The following is a 23,539-nucleotide window of genomic DNA, read 5'->3' as shown; positions in this document are numbered from 1 at the left end:
AGAAGATTCTGACCCATTAAAGGAGACCTGAACTGAAGTTATTCATCACCTTCTTCTCAAATCAACTTCCAGTGTAAACATTGGTTAAACTAATTAAATCATTGCTGCAAAATGCTGCCTTTTTTTAAAAAGTCAATATCTCAATTGTTATTAAAGATAGATTTCACAGTTCGGAATGCTCCAGATGTCAGTAAAGGCACCAAATCTTTGTTAATGCAGCAGTACTTACAGGAATTGAGCTTCTGTTGTGGTTTAATGTTTTCGGGCTCAGCTAAGAACAGTAGCCCAGAATAATGGGATGACAGCAGCAATGGACAGACAGGTGGCTATGTCTCGTTAGCAGTGACATCTTTCCATTATGTGGCATTCAGCAGAAAAATAGCAACTTTATTTGCAAAATCCATTTACAGCAACTGGGTGAAAAATTCTGCAGAATTGTATTTGCAGATACATTCTATTTTGTTCAGAAAGCACACTATCAATATTTTTTATAATCCATATGATATTTTATAAATTCCTACTTTGAAAACAGAACAAGTCTCACTCAAGATTAGAATACATCGATTCTAACCTCCACCTTCTGAGTGGTGATGTCAGTTTTTATTTTAACCTTAAATTATCTTGAGATGTGACTTGAAAGAAGTTCTGGGATTTACATATTAATGAACTGAAACCTGCAACCCATTCTAAAAGGTGAAACACTTAACAGCAATCTAAGTTTGTTCAATATCTTGCATCAGTGTAACGATACTATGATCTTTTGCTTTACATTCTGTGACCTCTGATCCTACTCCACTAGCTAACTAATGAAGGAGCAGCACTCCGAAAGCTCGTACTTCCAAATAAACTTGTTGGATCATAACCTGGTGGCGTGTATTTTTAACTTTGTCCACCCCAGTCCAACACCAGCATCTCCACATTTTGTCCTGGATGGTAGGGAGAAAGTTCTCAAAAAGAGATTTTGTTATCTGAAGAGAAGCATTTGCAGGGCTTGAGGAAAGGGCAGGGTAGTTGCACTTCCAGACAGCTGGCAGAAATATGGCATCCTTCCGTTCTACAAACAATCTATGACTTTAAGAACACTCTTCAAAATAGTGGCTTTGGTTATGCCTTATCTGAAAGTTGGCACCCCCTACAGTACGGAGGTCCCTCAGTCCTTCGCTAGGATTAAATGTTCACATCTCTGGAGTGGGACGTGAACCCACAAACTTGGAATCTGAGATCAGTGTCTATCAGACAGTGGCTCTCCCCATACTATTTGACAATGCTGATTATTTGGACAACTTATGATTCCATATCAAGGTACTGGATCAATATCAAATGTCTTGGTATGCTACGATCTGCCTGTAGTGCATACAAAACAAAACTCTTCAACGTATCTAGGTACATGCATCAACAATAAACCAAATCATCAACACGGTCTTTGATGAAACTTGTGAATCAACTGGGAGGGCAAAAAAGCAGTAGCTTCCTTCGATACTCGGAGAAGCAACAATCTCATGTTAGCAGAGATGGAGAAATGGGTCTAACTAGAGACTGAATGATCAGATGCTCTGCTCAGAGCTACGGAAGGAAGCCTGTTGCCATGAGGCTCAAAGGAAGTGTGTCTCAGAGCCTCCGTGAAGGTCTGCCTTATCAACACCAATACAAGGGAAACAGATGTCCAAACACCAACAAAATGGTGATCCATCAACAAAACGTGTCAACAAGAGCAGCCACAGAGGAAGATGGAAAGAGAGGAACAGTTTCTCAAGCAAACAATTCACCGTTACCTCTCCTACCGTCAACCCAATATGGGGTGCCAAGATAGGGATCAGAAACTAACACAGACATCCCTCAGTTAAACCCAACCATCCACAAGGAAGAACTTGCTCAACCACAGCTAACATTAAACTGGCCCAACATTAGAGATAAAGCTGTCAGATCACATATTGCATAACATGTCCAGAAGTGGTTATAACAAAGTAACATAAATTAGAACAGTCTTTCATCAGCTCTCAATCTCAGTGATGGAGCATTTCTTGCAACACATAATTGAGTTTAGTTAGAGATTTTCTGGAGTTCAACCATTAATTAGTAAAGATTTATTTTAAAACCAATTTCATACAAAATGCTCCAAGTGGAAGGGAAGCACAGAATTAGATTAGATTCCCACAAGCCCTTCGGCCCAACCAGTCCACACCGACCCTCTGAAGAGTAACCCACCCAGACCCATTTCCCTCTGACCAGTGAACCTAACACTATGGACAATTTAGCTTGGCCAATTCACCTGACCTGCACATCTTTGGACTGTGGGAGGAAACTGGAGCACCCGGAGGAAACCCAAGCAGACACCGGGAGAATGTGCAAACTCCACACAGTCACTCAAGGCTGAAATCGAACCCAGATCCCTGGCGCTGTGAGACTGTAGTGCTAACCACTGAGCCTCCGAGATGTTCTCTGAAACAATCCACAAGAAGGCGTCCTGTCTCCCCGATGTACAGCAGACCACACCGGGTGCAACGGATGTAGTCGATGACATTGGCAGTGGTGCAGGTAAATTTCTGATGGATCACAGTAACAGCCAATTTTCAGCTTTCAATCAGAAGCATCTATACCGATAAAGAAAAGGCTTCATGTTTTTACTGTACAAAAGGCCATGGCCCAGGCACTGCTCATTACTCTAAATGGAAACTGAATGATGTTAAATGAAACATGATAGATATTTTCTAATCGACTTGTTCCGATGTGTTTTGATCGGCCACTCTGGTGCAGGTTAGACTTAAACCTGGGCCTTCTAACTCAGCCCCCTAAGGATGCAGCATGGGCTTGTGTCAACGACAGAAAATGCTGTGATTTAGGTAGGGGTACTCAGGCCCAGTAAACCTGCTTCTGTAAACAACTATGGTGTACATGTAAGTCCTCAGTTCCATCACTCCTGTACATGAATACCCATCCATTGCAAAGCAAAATGCCTACCCTCGACAAGCTGCTACATGTAACACAAACCCCAGGACCACTCACCTCAACTGCACCAAGCACAACATCGACCACTTCCCATGCACATGAATCAAGCTGTGGGTCTCGCTCTTCCCTTCTTCAAATCACTAATAGCCCTGAACCCCTTCCAAAATGCTGGCTGCATCTTCAACCATCTCAGCTCCAGACTCAAGGGAATCCTTAAATCACATGAGCAAGTTGCAAGAGAGGGGCATTCAGTTCATTCAACAGTTCATGGCTGATCTGACTTTAATCTCAATTCTACATTCCTACATATCCCTGATAATCTTTCTTCTCAAGGGTAATTTAGTTACTTCTGACTTAAAAATATTTATACTTTTGGCATCCACTCCCTTTCCAGGAAGGGAATTCTTATGATTCAAAATACTAAGAAAGCTTCCTCATCCCTATTTTAAGTGGGTGAGTGGTTATTTTTCTAATTATGATCCTGTGTTTAGATTCTCCCATAATTAAAACATCTTTTCCCCATCCAGCCAGTCAAGTAGTAAGCCAACATGTCTGGACCTAGCAAAGAATTATGTAACGGATGCTTTTCAAATAGTCATTTTGGAACAAGTTTTCAGACTTTGTCGCCTTGTGCTCATCCGAACAATGCGCAAGAAATGCCAAAGTAAACTGAACAACATTCGCACTTAATGACAGGACAGTGTTAATATGGTGTCAAGTGGACTCTAATTGATGGAGTCACTGCCTTGGATAACGCAGTTAGATGACAACTGACAATTAACTGTCAAGCTTTATTTAAATTTTAAACTAGATAGATCGACTTTGTATGGTAAAGGCACAGCTATTTTCTGGTTCATTACACAGGACGGTCATCAATATTGAGGAACTGAAACACTCTGTGTGTTTCCTCTGTTTGGAAAGAATAGAGACCTGTGTGTCAATGTCTGTAGCTTCCAGTACACGCAATTTCCCACCAGTGGGAGCTCAACTGATATTGCTCAATTGGTTACAAATGCAATTCTTCACACACACAAGATAATGTAGGCCAATCTCAGAATCACATCTAATATTGGGCACAGCCAAAGTGATTTGCCAGTTGATAATCTGCCAGCTGTTTTAATCTAACATACTTGGCATCACACTGGCACTGAAACTCTCACTACATTATTCTTTTGTGAGATTGCCAGAATATCTAGTACCATGCACTTGTCTTCCCCAATAATCCTCAAATTATTTCCCAAAATAAAGAACACACAAATCAGGAGCAGGATTTGGCCATTCAGCTTCCAAGTTTGCTCTGCCATTCACAGATCATACGGGATCTCATCTTGGCCTCAACTCAATGTTCCTGCAGGCTCCCCATAACCACTGACACACCAACAATACGAGAACCTGATGGTCTCAGCCTTGACTTAGCCCCCACTGCTCTCAGGGTTAGAGAATTTCAAAGATTCATGACTCCGAAACAGAAGCAATTCTTTCTTAAAAATTCCAAGATCTTCGCCTTCATAAAGCAATATTGAATACAACAGCAGGGAAGTTATATTGAATCATTATAGAGCTGGGGTAAGGCCCCAGAGAGAGTACTAGCTACAGCTCTATGTATCATACTTTGGGAAGAATGCTATTTATTTTTTGTTCGTGGGATGTGGGTGTTGGTGACTTGGCCAGAACTTATTCCCCTCCCAGTTGCATTTGAGAAGGTGTTGATTATCTGCTTCTTCAAACACAGCAATCATTGGAATGTAGGGACACCCATAATGCTGTTAATGAGGGAGTTCCAGGTTTTTGACCCAGCAATACTAAAGGGATGGATATATATTTCCAAGTCAGGATGGGGAGTGGCTTGGGAGGGGAACTTCAAAGTGGGTGTGTTCCAATGTATCGGCTGCCCTTGCCCTTCTAAATGCTAGTGGTTGTGGTAGGGGCTTTCAAAGATCTTTGATGAATTTCTGCAGTGCATCTTGTAGTTGGCATACACTTGCTCCTGAGTGTCGGTGGAAGGAATGGATTTTTGTGGATGTGGTCGCAGTCAAATTTTGGTGTCAAGCTTCTTGAGTGCTTTTGGAGTTGCACATATCCATGGAAGTGGGGTACGTTTCATCACACTCCAGACTTGTGCCTTGTAAATGGCAGGCAGGCTTTAGGAGTCAAGAAGGGAGTTATTCATTGCAGCACACCTAATTCCTGACTTGCTCTTGCAGCCACAGTATTCATACAGTGTGTCCAGGGTCAATGGTAACCCCAGGATCTTGACAGCGGGAGATTCAGCGATGGCAATGCCATGAAATGTCAAAGGATAAAGACTAAATTCTCTCTTTGTGCAAGTGCTCATAGCCCAGCTTGTAGTGCAAATGCTACTTGCCACGTATCAGTCTAAGCCTGATATCGTCCAGATCTTGCTGCATTTGGACATGGACTGTTTCACTATGAGGAGTTGTGAATAGCGCTGAACACTTTGCAACCATCCGTGAACATCCCCATTTCTCATCTTATGATGGTGGGAAGGTCATTGATAAAGCGACTGAAGACAGTTAGGCCAAGGTCACTACCTTGAACTCCTGCAGAAATGTCCTGGAGCTGAGATGACTGACCTCCAAAAACCACAACCATCTTCTTTTGTATCAGATATGACTTCAACCAGCAGAGTTTCCCTCTGATCCCAGTTTTGCTAATCTCGTTGATGCCACACTCTGTCAAATGTGGCTTTGATTTCAAGGGCTGTCACCTTCACCTAGCCTCTAGAATTCAGTTCTTTTGCCTGTGTTTGAACCAAGGCTGTAATGAAGTCAGGAGATGAGTGACCCTGGCAGAACCCAAACTGAGCATCGCTGAGCAGATGTTGCTTGTTAGCACTGTTAATGACACCTTCCAGCACTTTACTGATGATAAAGAGCAGACGGATGGGACTGTAATTCTCTGGTTTGGATTTCCATGTGCCAGGACAATTTTACAAATTCCTGGATAGATGCCAGTGTTGTAACTGTAGTGGAACCATTGGCTAGGGGTGCAGCAAATCCTGGAGCACAAGTCTTCAATGCTACTGCTAGAAGTTTGTCAGAATTCAATGTCTTCAACTATTTCTTGATATCATGTGAAATGAACCAAATTGGCTGAAGACTGGAGTATGTGATGCTGGGGACCACTGGAGGAGGTTGAGATGGATCATTGGCAGTTCTGACTGAAGATTGTTTTAAATACTTTAGCTGGTCTTTTCCACCGATTTGCTGGGCTCCTCAACACAAGAGGATTGGGGATATTTGTGGATCCCCCTGCTCCAACGAGTTCTCAAATTGTTCATTCCTCATCTAGGACTGGATGTTAACATTTACCAGAATGATTCTGAGGATCTTAGTTCCAAGGACATTTTAAATATTTGCTGTTTGCCTTGAAGCAGAGTGTACAAGATTACATGATGTCAGGGGAAGACAGACAAGAAAAAAATTCTTCTGGCACAAAGTCATGGGGATACAGATTTAAGGTTTCAGCCAGGAGTACAGGGCCAATTGAAGAACAGCTTTTTAAGCAGCAACTAGTGATGACATGGTTCTTTTTCCCAGCTTAAAGTGAAACCAGAGATCATTAACGACCTAAAAATAAAACTGGGCAGGCACTTAAGGAAAATAGCACTAAAGGAATTGGGGGTGTGAGGGTGGACTGGCTGCAGTATTCCATGAAGTCGGATTCCATAGTCCTCCTTGTATCTAATAAATGAACGTGTGACTCCTCATGTATGTTAAATAGGAGAACTGCTACTTCTAAACTGACCTATTTCTCGTACTCCTCCGGGGGACCTAGTGTCATTAACACTAGACTATTAAGCCAAGGCCCAAGTAATGTTCTGGAGATCCAGGTTCAAATCCCCATAGTAGGTGGCTGAAATCTGAAACCATTAAGAGTGTAATGATGACCATGAAACCATTGTCACTTGCTGAAAGTACCCATCTAGTTCAAGAATCCCCTTTGGGGCATAAAAAAAACTGTCTTTTCTTGGTCCTACATGTGACTCCAGATCTACAGCAAACTTAACTGTTCTCTAGGCAATTTGGGATGGGCAATAAATGTTGGCCTAGTTAATGATGCCCACATCCCGCATATGAACAACACGAAAAAACAAGTCTCTCCCAAGAAGGGAAACATCATCTCAGCACTCATGTTCACAATCCTACGTTTCAATAAAATCCACTCATTCTTCCTCGCTCATTTCTTCATTCAACAACCACAGGACTAACCTGCTCAATGATTTCTGAGACAACACCTTCATACAGCAATCAGACGTAAACATAGCCCAGTCTATCATGCAAACCTGCCTTCCATTCACTGACTCCATCTAAACTTCCTACTGCCTTGGGAAAGGAACCAATATAATGGAATACTCCTCCTACCCTGGTTGTCTCTTCCATCAGGCACTGGAAATAAAAGTTTGAACACACATATGACCAGCTTCTTCCCTGCTGTTATCAGACTTTTGAACGAACCTCTCAAATGTTAAATCTAATCTTTCTCTCTGTATCTTCTTTGCAGCTGTATAACACTGTTCTGCTACCCTGACACACTTTGTATGGTATGATCTACCTGTACAGAATACAAAACAACATAAAATCTCTGAACTGACAGGATGCAGAGATGGTCTGAAAGGTGGCAGATGGAGTTCAACCTGGATAAATGCGAAGTGATGCAGTTTGGAAGGTCAAACTTGAAAGCTGAGTACAGGATTAAACACAGGATTCTTGGCAGTGTGGAGGAACAGCGGGATCTTGGTGTGCAGGTATATAATTCCCTTAAAATTGCCACCCAAGTGGACAGGGTTGTTAAGAAAGCATATGGTCTTTTGCCTTTCATTTATAGACAATAGATGCAGGACTAGGCCATTCTGCCCTTCAAGCCTGCACCCCATTCAATATGATCATGGCTGATCATCCTTAATCAGTATCCTGTTCTTGCTTTATCTCCATAACCCTTGATTTCACTATCCTTGAGAGCTCTATCCAACTCTTTCTTAAATGAATCCAGAGACTGGGCCTCCACTGCCTTCTGGGGCAGAGCATTCCACACAGCCACCACTCTCTGGGTGAAGAAGTTTCTCCTCATCTCTGTCCTAAATGGTCTACCCCGTATTTTTAAGCTGTGTCCTCTGGTTTGGCACTCACCCATCAGCGGAAACATGTTTCCTGCCTCCAGAGTGTCCAATCCTTTCATAATCTTATATGTCTCAATCAGATCCCCTCTCAGTCTTCTAAACTCAAGGGTATACAAGCCCAGTCGCTCCAGTCTTTCAGTATAAGGTAATCCCGCCATTCCAGGAATTGATCCCGTGAACCTACGCTGCACTCCCTCAATAGCCAGAATGCCATTCCTCAAATTTGGAGACCGGAATTGCACACAGTACTCTAGGTGTGGTCTCACTAGGGTCCTGTACAGCTGCAGAAGAACCTCTTTACTTCTATACTCAATCCCTCTTGTTATGAAGGCCAGCATGCTATTAGCCTTCTTCACTACCTGCTGTACCTGCATGCTTACCTTCATTGACTGGTGTACAAGAACACCCAGATCTCTCTGTACTGCCCCTTTACCTAAATTAATTCCATTTAGATAGTAATCTGTCTTCCTGTTCTTGCCACCAAAGTGGATAACCATACATTTATCCACCTTAAACTATATCTGCCATGCATCTGACCACTCACCTAACTTATCCAGGTCACCCTGTAATCTGCTAACATCCTCCTCACATTTCACCCTACCATCCAGCTTAGTATCATCAGCAAATTTGCTAATGTTATTACTAATACCATCTTCTATATCATTAACATATATTGTAAAAAGCTGCGGTCCCAGCACTGATCCCTGCGGTACCCCATTGGTCACTGCCTGCCATTGCGAAATGGAGCCGTTTATCACTACTCTGTTTCCTATCAGCCAATCAACTTTTAATCCAAGTTAGTACTTTGCCCCCAATACCATGTGCCCTAATTTTGCTCACTAACCGATGTGGGACTTTATCAAAACTTACTGAAAGTCCAAGTACATTACATCTACTGGATCTCCCTCGCCCATCTTCAGAGTTACATCCTCAAAAAAAGATTAGTCAAGCATGATTTCCTCTTCATAAATCCATGCTGACTCTGACCTATCCTGTTACTACTATCCAGATGTGTCGTAATTTCATCCTTTATAATAGACTCCAGCATCTTTCCCATCACTGAGGTCAGACTAACTGGTCTATAATTTCCTGCTTTCTCTCTCCCATCTTTCTTAAAAAGTGATACAACATTAGCCACCCTCCAATCCGCAGGAACTGATCCCGAATCTATCGAACTCTGGAAAATAATCACCAACGCATCCACGATTTCCCGAGCCACCTCCTTCAGTACCCTGGGATGTAGACCATCAGGCCCCGGGGACTTATCAACCTTCAGACCTAACAGTCTCTCCAACACCAATTCCTGGCAAATATAAATTCCCTTCAGTTCAGGTCCTTCAGCAACTGTTACCTCAGGGAGATTGCTTGGGTCTTCCTCAGTGAACACAGATCTGAAGTACCAATTCAATTCTTCTGCCATTTCTTTGTTCTCCATAATATATTCCCTTGTTTCTGTCTTCAAGGGCCCAATTTCCATTAACAAGGGGATTGAGTTTAAGAGCTGTGAGATCTTGTTGCAGCTCTATAAAAGTATAGAGGGGATGTCAGAGTGGAGTACAGAGTTAAAGACAGGATTCTTGGCAGTATAGAGGAACAGCAGGATCTTGGTGTGCAGGTACATAGATCCCTTAAAATTACCACCCAAGTGGACAGGGTTGTTAAGAAAGCACATGGTCTTTTGCCTTTCATTAACAGGGGGATTGAGTTTAAGAGCCATGAGATCTTGTTGCAGCTCTATAAAACTTTGGTTAGACCGCACTTGGAATACTGTGTCCAGTTCTGGTCGTCCTATTATAGGAAAGATGTGGATGCTTTGGAGAGAGTTCAGAGGAGGTTTATCAGGATGCTGCCTGCAATGGAGGGCTTATCTTATGAAGAGAGGTTGACTGAGCAGAGTTTTTTCATTGGAAAAAAGAGGGGACCTAATTGAGGTGTACAAGATAATGAGAGGCATAGATGGAGTTGATAGCCAGAGACTTTTTCCCAGGGCAGAAATTGTTAACATGAGGGGTCATAGTTTTAAGCTGTTTGGCGGAAAGTATAGTGGAGATGTCAGAGGCAGGTTCTTCACACAGAGAGTTGTGAGAGCATGGAATGCGTTGCCAGCAGCAGTTGGGGAAGCGAGGTCATTGGGGATATTTAGGAGACTGCTGGACATGCATATGGTCATAGAAATTTGAGGGTTCGTACATTAGGTTTACCTTACATGAGGATCAATGGTCAGCACAACATTGTGGGCTGAAGGGCCTGTTCTATGCTCTATGAACTGTTTTCAATGCAAGTAGATCCTTCCTTTAATAGATTATAAATGTAGATTGCAAATTAGCTGTAGGCAACCAGCATTTTACTGAGCTAACCAGGGAGTGCTTACATAACTTGCAGTGTCCAATGTTAAATGTAATTACACAACTGGACAACAATTGTTGAATAATCCCGAGTGTGTGAAGAATCATACTAATAACCAATTGAGAATTCCCAACCAGGCTCGTGCACTTGCATAACCAGGAGTTGTGTCTATGAATACACAAGAGCCTGTCCTTTGCAGACAGAAGGAAAACGTAGATACTTGTTACAAACTAAACAGTTGACAAACATTTACTTTTTTGGATTTTTTTCAGGGCAATGCCTTGGCCAAGTAGAGTCAATCTGTCTGGTTTAAAATTTGATCAAAGTCTGGCAGTTAACTGTCAGTCATCACTTGGTGCTGCCTTCTAAACATCAATGCCTGTACAAATCTCAGTCCACTTGCCTCCCACAGTATATAGCTTAACTTCCCCATTAAATTGATATCTCTTGCAAACCGTCTTGATGACTGCAAGACAAAAAGCTTTGAGAAAATGCATTTTCTCAGCAATACTAAAGACTAAAACATTTTAGGCCCACTGCTGGTCCGGGCACCACCTGTCTAATTTCAGTTCATCCTGATATAACGTGAATCTATCTGAAACCTTGTTTTCCTACAACAAAACTACTGAATCGGCTTCAGACAAGCCACTGCAAGTTACAACAAATATCTCATCTCACCTTGGCATGAACAATAATCTGCACTGCTGTGAAGTGATCTTTCAGAACATTTCTTTAAACAATAATTCTCTAATCCTTGTTGAGCTAGGATGCAGATACAGCTGCCTTTACAGGTGGTAGATACCAGCCATTGTTTCAGCTATTCCATTTTATCCAACTCGGCTTCCTCCTCGGGAAGTCCACAGTATCACGGATATCAGTCTTCACCTCATTCAATTTGCTCTATGTGATAAGAAGAAATATTGGAGACACTGGACACTGTGAAGGTTATAGGCCCTGACAATACTCCAGAAATAGCATGGAAGACTTCTTAGAATCACTGAGTTCCTACATGTGGAAGCAGGCCACTCAACCTAAGGATCCCACACTGACCCTCCAAAGAACATAGGGGCATAGAAAATAGGTGGAGTAGGCCATTCAGCCCTTCAAGCTTGCACCAACTATTCAATATAGAACATAGAACAGTACAGCACAGAACAGGCCCTTCAGCCCACAATGTTGTACCGACCATTGATCCTCATGTAAGGTAAACCTAATGTATGAACCCTCAAATTTCTGTGCCATATGCATGTCCAGCAGTCTCCTAAATATCCCCAATGACCTCGCTTCCCCAACTGCTGCTGGCAACGCATTCCATGCTCTCACAGCTCTCTGTGTAAAGAACCCGCCTCTGACATCTCCACTATACTTTCCGCCAAACAGCTTAAAACTATGACCCCTCGTGTTAACAATTTCTGCCCTGGGAAAAAGTCTCTGGCTATCAACTCTCTATGCCTCTCATTATCTTGTACACTCAATTAGGTCCCCTCTCTTTCTTCTTTTCTCCAATGAAAAAACTCGAGTTCAGTCAACCTCTCTTCATAAGAAAAGCCCTCCAATCCAGGCAGCATCCTGGTAAACCTCCTTTGAACCCTCTGCAAAGCATCCACATTTTTCCGATAATAGGGCGACCAGAACTGGACACAGTATTCCAAGTGCGGTCTAACCAAAGTTTTATAGAGCTGCAACAAGATCTCACGGCTCTTAAACTCAATCCCCCTGTTAATGAAAGGCAAAAGGCCATACGTTTTCTTAACAACCCTGTGCACTTGGGTGGCCATTTTAAGGGATCTATGTACCTGCACACCAAGATCCCTCTGTTCCTCCACACTGCCAAGAATCCTGTCTTTAACCCTGTACTCAACTTTCAAGTTCGACCTTCCAAAATGCATCACCTCGCATTTATCCAGGTTGAACTCCATCTGCCACCTCTCAGCCCATCTCTGCATCCTGTCAATGTCCCGCTGCAGCCTACAAAAGCCCTCTATACTGTCAATGATATCTCCAACCTTTGTGTTTTCTGCAAACTTGCTGACCCATCCTTCAATCCCCTCATCCAAGTCATTAATAAAAATTACAAAGAGTAGAGGCCCAAGAACAGAGCCCTGTGGAACACCACTCACCACTGACTTCCAGGCAGAATTCTTTCCTTCCACTCCCACTCGCTCTCTTCTGTCAACCAGCCAATTTTGTATCCAGACAGCTAAATTTCCCTGTATCCCATTCCTCCTGACCGAGCCTACCATGGGGCACCTTATCAAACGCCTTGCTGAAGTCCATATACACCACATCCACAGCTTGACCCTCATCCACTTGTCTAGTAACATCCTCGAGAACTCAATAAAATTTGTGAGGCATGACCTGCCCCTCACAAAGCCGTGCTGACTGCATTTAATCAAGCCATGCTCTTCCAGATGGTCATAAATCCTATCCCTCAGAATCCTTTCTAACACCTTGCAGACGACAGACGTGAGACTGACTGGTCTGTAATTGCCGGGGATTTCCCTATTTCCTTTCTTGAAGAGAGGAATTACATTTGCCTCTCTCCAGTCCTCAGGTACGACTCCAGTGGAGAGCGAGGATGCAAAGATCTTCGCAAGTGGCGAAGCAATCACATTTCTCGCTTCCCAAAGCAGCCGAGGACAAATCTGGTCTGGCCCTGGCGACTTGTCAATCTTAATGTTTGTCAAAACTTTCAGCACATCAGCTTCCCAATCTCTATCCATTCCAGAATGCACACCTGCTCCTCAATGGTTTCATTCACTACAAGGTCCTTTTCTTTAGTAAAAGCAGAAGCAAAAAACCATTTAGGGCTTCCCCTCCCTCCTCAGACTCTATACACAAGTTCCCTATGCTATCTCTGATCGGCCCTACTCTTTCTTTGATCATTCTCTTTTTCCTCACATACGTGTAAAATGCCTTTGTGTTCTCCCTAATCCTTCCTGCCAAGCCTTTCTCGTGCTTTCTCCTGGCTCTCATCAGACCATTTTTGAGCTCCTTCCTTGCCTGCCTGTAATCCTCTAGAGCTGAGCTTGCTTCCTCCACCTTACGTAAACTGCCTTCTTCCTTTTGACAAAAAGCTCCTCCGCTCTCGTCATCCAAGGTTCCTTGATCTTACCCCTTCTTGCCTGTCTCAGAGGAACACATTTATGCATCACTCGCAACAACTGCTCCTTAAACAGTCTCCACATGTCTATCGTACCCTTTCCATGGAGCAATTGCTCCCAGTCCATGCTGTCCAACTCACGTCAGATAGCATCATAATTTCCTTTTCCCTAATTAAATATCCTCCCAGTGTGCCTGCTTCTCTCCTTCTCAATAGCTATGTAGAATGAGAGGCAGTTGTGGTCACTATCACCCAAAATGCTCTCCCACCGCAAGATCTGACACCTGCCCTGGCTCATTGCCGAGCACCAAATCCAAAATGGCCCCTCGTCGGCCTGTCAACGTACTGAGTTAGGAAACCCTCCTGAACACACCTTACAAAAACAGCTCCTTCCAAACCATCTGTTCGAAGGAGGTTCCAATCAATATTGGGAAAGTTAAAGTCACCCATTACAACTACCCTACTACATTCACACTTTTCCAAAATCTGCCGACCTATGCTTTCTTCCATCTCCCTGCTGCTACTGGGGGGGGCTGTAGTAAACCCCTAATGAGGGGACTGCTCCCTTGCTGTTCCTAATTTCCACCCATACTGACTCGGTAGGCAGATCTTCCTCGACAATGGTAACTTCTGTAACTGTGATACCCTTTCTGATTAGTAGTGCTACACCCCCTCCTCTTTTTCCCCCCTCTCTATTCTTTTTAAATGCTCTAAACCCTGGAACATCCAGCAACCCATTCCTGCCCCTGAGAAACCCATGTCTCTGTTACGGCCACAGCATCATAACACCAGATACTGATCCATGCTCTCTCATCACTTTTATTCCTGATATCCTTGCATTAAAGTAAACACACTTTAACCGATCCCTTGGTTCTTTCCCAGGAAATTCCTTCCCACTGGCTGTGCTACCTCTTGCTATTGCCTCATCTCCATCAACTCTCACCACCGGTACATAGCTCAGGTTCCCCCCCTGCCATACTAGTTAAACCCTCCTGAACCACTCGAACAAACCTTCCACCCAGGACATTGGTCCCCTTCCAGTTCAGGTGCAACCCGTCCTTCATGTACAGGTCCCACTTTCCCCAGAAGGCAACCCAATTATCTACATATCTGAAGCCCTCCCTCCTGCACCAGCTGCGCAGCCACGTGTTAAGCTGCGCCCGCTCCCTGTTCCTCGCCTCACTATCTCGTGGTACCGGTAGTAAACTAGAGAACACGACTCTGTTCGTCCTGCTCTGCAGCTTCCACCCTAACTCCCTGAAGTCACTTTTTATATCCTCAATCCTTTTCTGGCTATATCATTGGTGCCAATATGTAACACGATTTCTGGCTGTTCACCCTCCCCCTTTCAGAATCTTACACACCCGATCAGAGACTTCCAGGACCCTGGTACCAGGGAGGCAACATACCTTCCGGGAATCCCAATCCTGACCACAAAATCTCCTGTCGATTCTAACAATCGAGTCTCCTACCACTAGCGCTTCCCCCTTCCCTTCTGGGCCCCAGTGTCAGGCTCAGTGCCAGGGAAATGATCACTATGGCTTTCCTCTGGTAGGTCATCCCCCCCCCAACCATATCCAAAACGGTACACTTATTGCTGAGGGGAATGTCCACAGGGGATCTCTGCACTGTCTGTCTGTCCCCTTTCCTCCCCCTGACTGTAACCCATCTATCCATATCCTGAGCCTCAGGAGTGACCAACTGCTGGTAACTTCTCTCAATTACCCCCTCAGCCTCCCGAATGATCCGCAGTTCATCCAACTCCAGCTCCAATTCCCTAACACGGTTGGTACACTTCCCGCAAATGTCGCCAGCGGAGACACGTATCATGTCTCTCACCTGCCACATTCTGCAGGAGGAGCAAGCAACTGCCCTAGCATCCATACCCCACTTATCTGAACGCCCACACAATACTAAACAAGAATGCTTAATTCAATTGTTATAAAATCATTCACTTTCGGTATCCCACTCCTGCGTTATCTCCACACCCCTTGATCTATTTAACCCCAAGGACCACACCCAGCTCTCTCTAGAATCTATCCAATGAACTGTGGTAAAGGTTTCTGTGGTGGAGAATTCCAGGTTTACAACTGAATGAAGAAATTCTTCATCTCAGTTCTGAATGGCTTACCTCTTATTCTTAGACTGTGACCCCTAGGTCTGGACTTCCTCAATATCAAGAACTTATTTCCCACATCTAGCCTGTGCAGTGCCTTCAGGATTTTATGTTTCTATGAGATCCCACCCACCTACTCTATTCCTGTCACCCTGCATTTCCCATGGCTAACCCACTCGGTTTGCACATTCCTGGACACTATGGCTTGGTGGATGACTAGACTATGGCTAAATGTTTACTCCATAACTTTCCAGAGCCCTCATAAAGCTGTTCCAACACAGCTATAATATTGGCATCTACCAAATAAAGCAGAAACTTGCTCAAGTATGTCCTGGACTTTACGTTAATAATATCTAAACTGGTCCATTACTGTCCTATCAGACTACTCTGTTTTAAAGTGATAGGTGGATCATCAATAGTGTTACCAAATGGACTTGCTTCTGCGTGGGTTTCCTCCGGGTGCTCCGGTTTCCTCCCACAATCCAAAAATGTGCAGGTTAAGTGAATTGGCCATGCTAAATTGCCTGTAGTGTTAGGTGAAGGGGTAAATGTAGGAGAATGGGTCTGGGTGCATTACGTTTCGGCAGGTCAGTGTGGGCTTGTTGGGCCGAAGGGCCTGTTTCCACACTATAGGGAATCTAATCTAATCTAATTTTGAAAGAATTCTTAAAAACGTGCAGGAAACTCCTTTGTCCTTGGACTGTAACAGCACTTAACCTTGCCCCTGCTGGTAAAATAATTGGAGCGTGTGACTTTTGGTTTTGCTCATGGGATGTGGGCATCATTAGCTTGACCAGCATTTATTACCCATTCCTCATACCTCTAGAAAAAGTGGCGAGCTGTTTTATTCAACCAGTACACACTCAGTTGTAGATGTCCACAGTGCAGATACAAAGCGAGTTTTAGGATTTTGACTCAGCAACACTTAAGGAACCGTAATATATTTCCAAGTCAGGATGGCAAGTGGATTGGAGGGAAGCTAGCAGGTGGGATTGTTCCCATGTATCTGCTGCTCATATCCTTCAAGTGTGCAGACATCACAGATTTTGAAGTGATGTTAAACGATCTTTGGTGAGTTTCTACAGTGCATCTTGTAAATGCTGCCCTTGTCCTTCTAGATGGAACTAGTAGTGGATTTGGAAGGTGCTGTCTAAGGATCTTTGGTAAATTTCTGCAGTATCTTGTCGATGATGAGTGTCAGTGGAGGAGAGAGTGAACGTTTGTGGATGCTCTGCCAATCAAGCAGGGGCTTCTTTGTCCTGGAGGTGCCAAGCTTCTCGTGTTGTTGGAGCTACACTCATCCAGGAAAGTGGGGAGTATTCCATCACACTCCTGACTTGTGCCTTGTCGATGGTGGACAGGCTTTGAGGTGAGATGAACTGGCTTGCCCACCTCATAACTCTTAATCGGCTCTCTTTGTTTTTAAATTCACTCATAGGACATGCGCAACACTGGCTGGACACCTTGTCAGTGGTGAGCAGGACATGAACCATCCAGTCTAATCACAGTTCCCAGTGCTTGCTCTGTGGCCTGACAATTACTGTATTTGAGATGCAATCTCAGAGACCCATGAATGAATAAAAAGAAATGTTTTCAGCATAAAAATTCCAAGGTGAGTGTGTCTTCCTTTGACATCAGGGCTGTATTTGACCAAGTTGGGCATTGTCCTAGTAAAAAATGGGCAAAGCAGCTCGCTTGACTGGCACCATAATCCACAAACATCCACTGCCTTCACCACCGATGCTCTGCAGCAGCATCTATTTTAAAAATATGCTGAAGAAAACACTTTCCAAATCCACACCCACTTCCATCGAGGAAAAAAGCAGCTGATACACGTTTAGTCTCCAAACCACACTCAATTCTGACTTTGAAATAAATCACATTCCTTCAGTATCGCTGGGTCAAAATCCTGGAATTCCTGCTGTAAGGGCATTGTGGATCAACTTACAACACGTGGACTGCAGCAGTTCAAGAAAGCAGCTCACCCCCACCTTTCTTGGATGCTGCCTAACCTGCTGTGCTTTAACCAGCAACACATTTGCAACTAGAGATTAGCCAACTATACTCTCATTCCCTCGAATTAAAACAAAAATTGGAAATACCAGTAACACAAAGTCTTTGTTCTTTCCTGGGATGTGGACGTCCTTGGAAGGGTCAGCATTTGTTGCCCATCTCCAATTGCCCTTGAACAGAGTGTCTTGTTCAGCCATTTTTGAGGGCAGTTAAGAGTTACTGTTGGCGTGGTGTCACACGTCAGGCAGACCGGGTAAGGATGACAGAGTGCTCTCACTAAACGATAGCAGGTTTTGACAACAATCCGACAATTACCCTTTCTGACTATCACCAGGACAACTTTTCAATTCCAGCTCCACTTATGAATTGAATTCAAATTCCACCAGGTGCCGAAGTGGGATTCAAACCCGTGTTTCCAGAGGATTAAACTGGGCTTCTGGATTACTGCAGCAGTGAAATTGTTGTTCTGTCACTGCCTCCCCTAAAGTGACATTGAGAAAACAGGTACAACAGAGATGGAGAACCTGGGAGAATGGGACAGAAATCAGGATGTCGAGAAGGGCAGTCAGGGTAGCTGTGGGAGGTCATGGGTTTACAGCATCTAACTTAATGAATAATGTTTTCAGAACAACTGCATAGCTTCTTTATCAGCATTAACACCTGCACATTTAACGAGCTCCTGGCGAATGAGGTGCATGAATACATTCTTGATGTTGTATTTTGCTCTCCAAAACACAATTCCTCACAAAGCGAAGGGGACAGGGTTGTGAAATGGGTCTGCACTGCCAGAGGAAATGACACTTCCCATTGATAATTACTTTCATTAATCTGTGGCTGGTGCATCCAAGTGGGCATTGGATGAATATTTAGATAGAAATAGTGTGCAAGTGTATTGGGAGAAGTAGGAGATTGGGACGAGGTAAAGATGCTTATTTGAAGAGCAGTTGGAGGCATAATTGAACGAAAGTCCTCCTCACTGCACTAAGAATTCTGTGACAAGGACAGCAAATACTTGGAAGACGACTACTGGCAAATTCTCTCACCAGCACCACTCTCCCCTGAGTACTTATGGGAGTTTAGAAGAATGAGGGGCCACCTTATTCTAAAAAAAGATTCTTCAAGGACTTAACAGGGTAAATGTGGAAAGGTTATTTACCCTTGTGGAGAGCCTAGGACCAGAAGGCATAATCTCAGAGCAAGGTTCACACATTTAAGACAGGAATACCTTCTCTCAAAGGGGACTGAATATGTGGAATTCTTTACTGCAGAGGGCTGCTGAGGCTGAGACAGACATTTTTCATTAGAAATGGAATCAAGGGTTACGGGAAAAAGGCAGAAAAGTGGAGCTGAGGATTATCAGAGCGGATATGATCTTGATGAATGGCACAGCAGACCTGATGGGCTGAACAACCAATTTATGCTCCTCCATTTTCCAGGTGCTGGATCGTTTGAAGTTTTCAGGATTAAGATTTGCATCAGGAAGAGGACTGCTGCTGATATGGACCAGAAGCCAGTAAACACAATCAAGGTACCTAAAAGAAAATCTGATTGACTGGCAGAGTGGACTCAAAGGCTGAATGACCAACTTCGACTACTATGCAAAACTTTCTCAGAGTTTAAAGATTTCTCCTTGACTACAAGTTGGAAAAATAGCCCCTCATCTAAATTCAACTGACAATAGGTTTGTGTGATCGAGTTACTGATATCACAAAACGTAGATATTTTCTAATCAACCTGTTCAGGGATTTATTACACACCTCTGGAGAAGGTGTTCTGGATCCTGAACCCAGGTCCCTGGCTCAGAGGCTGGGACACTGCCACTATGCCACAATAGCCCTCTTCACCACAAAACATAACATGGATCTACGACATTCTCGGATCTTTTGAAAAAAATCATTCTTCAAACCGCCAATGGTCAAAGACCCAACCCATTCAATCGTCTCTTGTAAGATGAGCAGAGAAATGTGCTCTGAAACTTCTCTGAACTGCTTCCAGGAAAATTCCACACACAGATCATATAATTATGATGCTGTCGTATGCTCCTCAGAGCAGGGGAAAATAGAGGCTATCCCAGGAAATCATAGGAACTGCTCTCCACTCTGAACTCATTCTCATATTCTGTGTCTTAGACACATTGGAAAAAAGGACTTTTAAGATAGAGAAGAAGATAGATTATTTTCTCTTGCATGCTTGTATGTCCATGGAATTTCCCTCCCTGGTGAGCAGTGGAGGTTGGGCCATTGAATATATTCAAGTCTGAATTGGATAGATCTTTGATAGACAAAGAAGGTTGGCAGGGTGCTCAACAGCGTGGGTTCAATTCCCACACGGGCTGAGGTTATCATGAAGGACTCTCCTTCTCAATCTCTACCCTCACCTCAGGGGTAGTGACCCTCAGGTTAAACCACCAATCATCTGTCTCTCTAATCTAGTAGGACTATCGCGACTTGATAAGAGTAATGAGCGGGCAGGCCGGGGGGAACATATAAACATAGAAAAATACAGCGCAGTACAGGCCCTTCGGCCCTTGATGTTGCACCGACCAAAGCCTACCTAACCTACACTAGCCCAATAACCTCCATATGCTTATCCAATGCCCGCTTAAATGACCATAAAGAGAGAGAGTCCACCACTGCTGGACCACGACCAGATTAGTCATGAATAGACAAGCAGTATGGATGGGCTGTAAGGCCTACTCTTTCTCCCAAGTCCCATGCTCCTATTTATAAAAAGAGGCTTCAAAATAGCATTTCACTGTCTGTCAGGTGCTTTGAGCTGCCTAGGGGCTGTGCAAGGAGAATATGTTAAATTGAATTAGGGCAGAGGATGGAATAAAGCAATGACACACTTAAAACTAACACTTCAAAAAGTGATTGCCCTAAAATAAATAGACATGGTAATTTCCTAAATGCTTTTAAACTGACAACGACTTTGACAAAGCACAAGTCATATCACAGGTTTTTTTTCTTAAATTCAAAAGTTGGTTGTCGAACTCTGTGATGAACTTATCAACCTATGATTGCAAAGCATTACCTGGTTTGTTGGAATGGTTATTGATGGGGTGGTCTCAAGTTGATCAGCAGATTCCTGAACCAAGGATTCCTGAAAATCGGTTCTATGCAGAATCACAGTCTGGGAACCTACAGGATTAGAGGAGCGAACACAGAGTCTTTTTGATGATGGAGGAACCGTTTCATCCGGGTGCAAAGGTTCACAAAAACTGGAGTTGACGACTTGCTCCACTTTCACCCCCACAATCTCTTTGTCATGGTGTTGCAGTGCGTACGGGCGTGATTGCTGCTGGCGGAGCCCGTTAACATCCTGGGGAGATCGGTGAGGAACCAGCCTGCTGCCAATACCTGCAATGCTGCTGAGTGTGGCTATGGAGACTGCCCCTATGCAGTGATTGGTGTACATCTTAGAGAGCTTGGCAGCCTTGGACAGCATCTGCATACGAGTGCCCAACAAGTTCTTGCCGATAGCTTTGTTCTCATACCAAGTCACGTCAACTTCACTGCAATGATCTCTGGGTCTTTGAAAGAAAGCCTTACAGAGGGGGTTACGTTTCGAAACATACTTGACAAAACTCGCGTAAGGACAGAACTCTGTGCCCGTTTCATACATCCTAGGGAAGTTCTCCTCATCGTTCACCATTCTCTTCTTGCTCCAGGTTATGGAGCGAGATTTATGGTATGGTCCACAAGCTTTGTAATAGACAAATCTTCGCCCATCCTCATCAGTGGCCAAGCCAAAGGAATCCTCCTCCAATTCTCTCTGATTCTCCCTCCCCCTTGTGCAGAAGTACATGCAGATCTCGAACCAGACTTTATTGAGCAACCCAAACGGGGTGTTGGTATCGAAGGCGCTGGATGTGTAGAGTTTCCTCAGATCGGACCTGGTGATAGGGATTTCACGACATGATTGATCTTGATGACATGATACAGTAATTGTTGGGAAAAAGATAAGAGTTCTTTTTTTCTAAAAAAAAGATAATCACTAGGTGCTAATCAACACTGGCGCTACACCATCTCACTTTCCTGCACAGGTCCATGTAGTGTGCTTGTAAATAGGTGCCTACAGGAGGGAACATTACAACACTTTAGGTCCACTACTGCAGATTGCAGTTTGATTCTGACAGAACCACTCAATGTACAACAAAGGCACCCATCCAAGATGGCCATCGTAGACTGACACCCATCCCAGTTTCCCTTGAACATCCAGAAACCTGCGCATTTATTATAGAGCAGCAGTATTTGGCCAGGTGCTAATGGGTTAAGGAGAAAGAATACTTTGAAATCATGGTACTTCACGCATTGTCATGTGTTGATCTGGCATGATAATCACATCTTATGATCATCACAAAACGGAAACGAAGGTTGACCTTGGCTGACATATCACGGTGTTGGAATACTTAGATTTTACAAGGACGTTTATAAAAGAATAAAAATCAGCCAATTTTAGGGAATTATGGATGCATCTCCGGAACAGTTTTAATATCAAAATTTCTGTAACTATTCCATGATTAATCTCAATGTTACTTCCCACAAACTCTGGGATTTTTATCTTGCACATTTCCATCAGGACTCAAAAGGTATCAGTTATCTGTTTTTCCCCTTGACACCATTTTGGGAGGGAAGGGAATTAATACTTTTGACAATTTGAAGACTCATTATAAAACTTTGTAGGTGGTCAGAGATTCTCGTGTACATTAATGCTAAAACTATTCAAAATATTTAAACCCCATCTATTAAATGCTTGTTTCTCGCCTGCAGACAAAGAATAGTTCAATATTTATCATTTTAATAATAGTAGCAAGCTGTGTTGATTCAATACTGAGAAAAAAAAGAAACCTTCAAATTTCAATCCCACTCAAACGACTTTATTAGAAGTGTATTGGACAGACGGTTAGAGGTTGTGTCTCCTTCATGTAACAAAAGATTTTTTAAAAATTGTCTAAAAAGGGCAGAACAAAAGAAAAAACATTAGCTCAAAAATCGTATCATGAGGGAACACCGAATGATTAGCACTAATTTGCAGAGGGCGAGGATTGGCAATCAAGTACTGGCATAAAATCAATAATGTTCACCACAACAGAGAATGGTCAGGGTTAAAGTTAGGGAGTCAGTGCACAGGCTGAACTTAGCAGTTGGAATTTATTGTCTGCACGTGTGTTGTTATTAATCGGTGCACCCACAATTAACTCAGGGCAATTTAAAAAAGGAAAAAAAACATGCAGACAGAGCCAAAGGTTCAACTGCTTAATAGTACCACAGAATCCTAGGAGGCCATTTGTCCCATCAAGTGAAATCTGTGGCCGCACATGTAAGCATCCAAACCAATTCTACGTTAAAGCTCTCTATCCACCATCAAAGGCTTTTTTTGAAGCACAAGGAGGATACCTGTCTCCATCACCACCTGCAGGCAGTAGTGTTCTAGAACCTGCTAGGTAGGGGAGAGGAGAGAAACAAAACTCCACTCAAAACCTGTCATCGTTAATCCACGCAGCCCTTAAAACCTTTTACCCTGAGATTTATACCAATGGCTCTGAGCTCACGCAAAGAGTGACCCTTCCCAATTTGACGTCACCCATTTTTCTTCTGTGACTACTTCGCTGGGGCAATAAGAACAAAAGCAAAAGTTTTCCAGAATCATCCCTAGATGTGTGAAGTACACATGAAAAGGAAAGAAGTGAAGCATGTTCCCTTTTTAAGTTTGGGGAGGGGGGAATAAGCAGCTCTCAATATTTAATAAAGCCAGGCAGCAAGGGTTAATCACCCTGAGGGAGATTTGGACCCCTAAATGAGGAAGGGATTGGAGGGGGTAACCAAGGGGCTTGGTTGAAAAGGGATGGCGGAGGTGGGGAATGGATAGGGTG

General features: G+C 43.6%; 1 protein-coding gene across 4 annotated transcripts in view; it reads right to left on the bottom strand.

Moving 5' to 3' along the window:
* Window positions 1–23,539, bottom strand: part of kctd1 (potassium channel tetramerization domain containing 1) — a 249,825-nt gene that overhangs the window by 48,119 nt on the left and 178,167 nt on the right. The window contains exon 2 of one of the 4 annotated variants that reach the window (XM_060823892.1): window positions 20,698–21,559. The exons of the other annotated variants lie outside the window; for them this stretch is intronic. Within the exon in view, the coding sequence (XP_060679875.1) occupies window positions 20,698–21,559 (862 nt within the window). The remainder of the gene's footprint in view (window positions 1–20,697; window positions 21,560–23,539) is intronic. 4 annotated transcript variants of the gene reach the window in all.

Source organism: Hemiscyllium ocellatum, chromosome 4 (assembly GCF_020745735.1).
Source record: "Hemiscyllium ocellatum isolate sHemOce1 chromosome 4, sHemOce1.pat.X.cur, whole genome shotgun sequence".
Lineage (NCBI taxonomy): Eukaryota > Metazoa > Chordata > Chondrichthyes > Orectolobiformes > Hemiscylliidae > Hemiscyllium > Hemiscyllium ocellatum.
Note: the sequence above shows the minus strand (reverse complement) of the source record. Positions and strands in the feature narration are given on the sequence as shown.